This window comes from Pyricularia grisea (assembly GCF_004355905.1).
Source record: "Pyricularia grisea strain NI907 chromosome Unknown Pyricularia_grisea_NI907_Scaffold_2, whole genome shotgun sequence".
Lineage (NCBI taxonomy): Eukaryota > Fungi > Ascomycota > Sordariomycetes > Magnaporthales > Pyriculariaceae > Pyricularia > Pyricularia grisea.
The window spans coordinates 513,822-518,725 of NW_022156717.1; the positions used below are offsets into that span (position 1 = coordinate 513,822).

The following is a 4,904-nucleotide window of genomic DNA, read 5'->3' on the forward strand; positions in this document are numbered from 1 at the left end:
ACGTCCCGTACCCACTATCGAACCCCGATATTACCTTTTCCTTAATGCACTACAGAGATGTTATTCGTCTTCTCATCTCTCGCCGCAAACCTTTGCAAGCGAAACATGATGCCAGTTTTTCACCCCGCCAAATGCGGGAAGGGCGGCCGAATAATGCGGGAATGGAACGGTTCCTGCAAGTACTACAGCTCGATGTGCGTACGACGAACTCGATTTCTAAAGTTGAATTGCCTAACATCCGTTCACTTCTTTGTAAAAACGTTTTAATTTTATACACGTAACCGGAACGAAAGGCAAAGGTAGCACCTGTGCCTGGACCGACGTTTTGCTAAGGTCGCATTTCCGGTCAAATGGCATTCCAGGAAAAGTCGGACTGTTTACGTCGCCGCACCTTATAAGCGAGCGAGAACGTATTCGAACTGATTTCGTGCCAGTTTCCGAAGTAATTTTTGCTGAGCGGTTTTTTTATGTATGGAATACGCTATTCCAAAACGCGAACGGGGATGAGGAAAAGATGCCCAGATATTTTTAACTGCTCACACTCCTTTCGGTGGACATTTTTAACCATACCGGGATTAAAGTCGGCATTTACGAAATTAATATCGGCGGCCGGTGGGATTCGACCAACTGCTGGGACGACACGGTTGTCTGCGGTTTTAATACTATCGGGCTCGACCATACCCCCAAGCTTGGCCGCACAATCCCAGAGATTGCCCGGAACAAGGCGGGCATTATGAAGCCCGGCTGCCTGGCATTTTCCGTCCTTCAAACACCTGAGGTGCGCGAGCAGCTGGAAGAAGAATCGAATCTGGTCGGCTGCCCATTTGTCTTTACCAACGACCGTCCCTCTCGTGTTCCTGATACGGACAGGCCGGAGCTTCTTTTGGAGCCGGTGCGCAACAATTTTGCCCTAGCAATTAAACTAGCCGACGCATATCTAAAGTTTTGTTTGAATAGCCGGCTTTCAGACGAAGATATTATCGGTGCCGTCCATATTTACGACTGGCCAGGTCGTTTTCAGATGGTCGAAGATCCTGGAACCAGAACACGGTTTTATTTTGATTCCCCTGCCAATTCTTTGAATATATCTGTGTCGCTTAATTGGTTTATAACCCAGGTGCAATACCACGCGTCCGTCGCCCTACCCACTCCTTCTAAACCTCGACAGCCTATTAGGATCTTGATTTTCGGTCATGACTCCACACATCGTGACGCTTTTACGGTCGCGCGAGCAATTGCTAGCCACTGTTATGAACTTAAATTTGCCTTCGATAAGATTATCCTTACCAGCCATAAGCATCCAGTTAACGGCTTAGTGCTTTTTGGGAAGCAGCGTGCTAGCGAGACGATGGGCGTGTGGGAGAAGATGTATGGATCTCCTGTTGTCTTTTTCGCCGAATTTGTTGAAGATGTTTTGGAAAGTTGCAGCCCCATTAACGATTTGGGCTCACATGTGCTAATTACTGGACATACCAATTTGGTATCGTCGGCCTTACCGGTATTAATGACGGGGGTCAAATTAAAACTAAACAAACTCACCAGTTATAATGGGACCTCGGGAGGAAGTGGAGCACGGCTATAATGTTACGAGCATCTATCTTGTAATTCGTGGAAGGAAAGCAGTTAATTTGAATTTTCGCTGTCAACTTTATATATTAAAAAAGATTTACAACAAATAAATTACATTATATACTTGAAAATCTAATCCCGGGTTAACTTCCAAATTTAATCCATCCACGCCCCATTCCTTTTAGCTAGCGGAAATGTTTTGATCGAATATCGGTGCCATCCTTGGTCGTCCGCATTTCTGGGCATAATTTCCTAGTACGTCCAGCCAAATGGATCCATGACCAATAAATTGGTAATGTCGGCCATGTTCCAGAAAGAGTTTACCCGACTTTGTGGCGAGATTGTGTGCCTTGGTATCCCCTAAACGAAAATAAATCTCGCTTTGGGCGTACAAAACAACCATCCGCGCAGATTTATGATTACGTAACCACTGATTAGCGACGTTAACTGCCTCTTTCCAGTAGGACAGTGCCGCAACCCACTCTAACCGCATTAAATTTATTATGCCAAATCCTGAAAGTACAGCGAAAAGTGAGTGATTAGCTGATATATTTGAACAGGGCAAATCGCGAAAGCTCGAAAAAATTGACTTTGCCGCCGAAAAAGAGCGAAAGTTGACCGTTATATTTTTATATTTCTCCCACAATGCTTCCATAAAATAAACATTTGCAATTGCCAAAAGATGTCGCTTTCCGCCGGAGGAGAACGGATTAAGTCGAAAAGACAAATATTCGGAAACCAGGAAGTTGGTGGCCTGGGAAACAAATCCTAGCTCGCATTGGATTTCGTTCCAAGCTGAAAAAATCCTAAAATTGCTGGGATAAACCTTGTTAAACAAACCAAAAAAACGTTCGCCAGCCTCTTTAAATTTACCCTCGTGGCGTAAGCTTGTCGCTAAAAGCAGCTCGGATTCGACAAATATGTATTTTTCCAACGTCGAGGTCCCTGTGAAAAAACGGAATCTAGAAAGGGCTTTTTCGACCGACTGGTGTCCCTTGCAATTAAAAAGGCGTGCCCTGGCCTCTGACAGTAGGGCCTTGCCGAAAATGGCGTTCCCATACGCACACCGGATATCCAGGCTCTTAATACCAGCGTCCAGACCTACAGAAAAGTATTCCTTGTATGTCGACCTCGATAGAGAAACTTGCCGAAAACCTATTTCCACGGCAAGCTGGTTGTTTTTAAAAGAGGTTGCAACCTGAGATGCGATCCTCGTTAAAAAAATCTTCCATGCGGAATCGCGGAACAAGGACGCAGCCCGGCAAACTCGAACGAGACGTTTTGGGTGCTCGGTGGTGGTGCCTTTAAAAAAATAGCAGAGAACCCGGTTGAGGCAGGGTGTTATGGCGCGAACGATTTGGGTAAAGCTGGATATCACTAATTAGTCAAGAAGTTGATTGAATGTGGTTGCTTTTATGGCGTCGATTTGCTTCCCCAGCTTACTTTATAGGCTCCATGTAATAATCTGTTGGGAACACACGAAAGACAGTGTCGATAGCTCGGCGTTTCCATTCGGCCTTGTTAGGTGTATGCGCTTCCACGGACTTAAAAACGATAGGGTTCACCAGATATATTGTCTGGCTTTCCACTGCTGATAAAACGCAGGTTTTTTGCTTTAAAAACTTTAGGTTCAATTTAACCTCTTGTGGTGTAGGTGTTTTTTCAACCAAAGATTCTAATTCGCCGTTGCTGCCCCACTGTTTGCTAATCCCAGTAAAAAGGATTTCGGGAGCCCAGCCTCCAACGAAAACGAGCAACCGCAATATATTTTGAAATTCAGGTTGCAAATTTTCGAACTTTCGCAATTACTCCTGATAAACATCCCAAATAAAGCCAATGTAGTAAAGTTTGGGAATATTGGCGTCGCTAGGATTGTAATTGGTGGGACTCGGTATGTCCTACGCCCGGTATGGTGGAACAGAAAATTAATACGGTGTATCATTATGGCAAAGCCTCGAAACATCGATCCGGTAATACGTTAATATAACCCGTGGTTTAAAACATTTGGTTAATGTGAGCGCTAGCCCTGGCTGCGAAATTGGGGAAGCAAATATTACCTGCTGACCGATGGGAGGAATAGGGATGGTTAATCGGGCTGCCAAAAGGTATAAGAATATTGAAACGGGCTCAATTATTGCGGTGGGATAACCTATTGGGTAATTCTTACCTAAAAAAGTTTCACATGGTAAGAAATTGTCATTTGCCTTAGCTTTACCTGTCCCTGAATCGAAGCTTGTCTGTTTTCGTTTCAAAGAACGGGGGCCCGTCTCCGTGTTATTTGACTGCTTTTGCTTTAGTGTACATTGATGAACTGTAGGGTGAACCTTATTTTCTGTGGTCGTGGATGCTAGTCCGGCTGCGTAAAGAGACGGATGCATGTGGTTACCAAATTTTGGTATATAAATAAGTATCGCTTTGATTTTGTTTGATTTTTTTGATTTTTTTTTCAAAAAGAAAAATTAAAAAAGAGATAAAGAAGTGGGCAGAATAAGTATATACCGTGGTAAAAAGAATGATTACAAAACGAACAGCCATCCAATTATAGCCGTTTGTAGCAGGACCAAAAAAAATCAAATTTCAAATCCTTAGGTTTGCTTTGGATTACAGGTATTTCCGCATCTATTTTATTGAATATATGTGGCGGAATAGAACCTTTCGCAAATTTTTTCGTTTCTTTTTCGCCATAAGACTGAGCTAGCCTTAGAAACTGCATAAAATGAAGATTTTTAAGGCTTTTTTCGCAATATTTTAAATTCGCCCAAATATGGACATTGATGATGGCTTCGCGGTACTGTTTGCCGAGCTTCCTTATTGCTTTTGCTAACGCCACATTCCTAGCCGCGTCCTGCAACTGCATTTCCGACTCGTCCACAAGTTTATCATATTGCATATTATTATTGACCACAGGAAAGACCAAAAAAGATGATATCGCAGAGAGTGGAAAAAAGCTGCGTGGGGCTGCAGATATTTTTAAGAGGTGCGTAGGGCTGCAGATATTTTGAAAAGGAGCGTGGAGTTGCAGATATTTTGAAAAGGAGCACGGGGCCGCAGATATTTGGAAAAGGAGCGTGGGGCTGCAGATATTTTGAAAAGGAGCGTGGGGCTGTAGATATTTGGAAAAGGAGCGTGGGGCTGCAGATATTTGGAAAAGGAGCGTGGGGCTGCAGATATTTTGAAAAGGAGCGTGGGGCTGCAGATATTTTGAAAAAGAGCGTGGGGCTGCAGATATTTTGAAAAAAAGCACGGGGCCGCAGATATTTGGAAAAGGAGCGTGGGGCTGCAAATATTTTGAAAAGGTGCGTAGGGCTGTAGAGATTTCTAGAGAGTGAAATCGC

At 43.8% G+C, this 4,904-nt stretch overlaps 2 protein-coding genes across 2 annotated transcripts; both read right to left on the reverse strand.

Moving 5' to 3' along the window:
- Positions 1 to 481: 481 nt before the first annotated feature.
- On the reverse strand, positions 482 to 994 carry PgNI_02728 (uncharacterized protein; the record flags this gene model as incomplete). Its single annotated transcript, XM_031122786.1, has 2 exons — positions 482 to 910; positions 971 to 994. 2 exons carry the CDS (start codon positions 992 to 994, stop codon positions 482 to 484), a joined length of 453 nt encoding a protein of 150 aa, XP_030983649.1.
- Positions 995 to 1,750: 756 nt separating this feature from the next.
- PgNI_02729 (uncharacterized protein) lies at positions 1,751 to 4,459 on the reverse strand (the record flags this gene model as incomplete). The annotated part of the gene is made up of 5 exons (XM_031122787.1): positions 1,751 to 2,936; positions 3,013 to 3,365; positions 3,390 to 3,467; positions 3,558 to 3,718; positions 4,222 to 4,459. The coding sequence occupies 5 exons, from the start codon at positions 4,457 to 4,459 to the stop codon at positions 1,751 to 1,753; spliced, it is 2,016 nt and encodes a 671-aa protein (XP_030983650.1).
- Between the last annotated feature and the right edge of the window lie 445 nt (positions 4,460 to 4,904).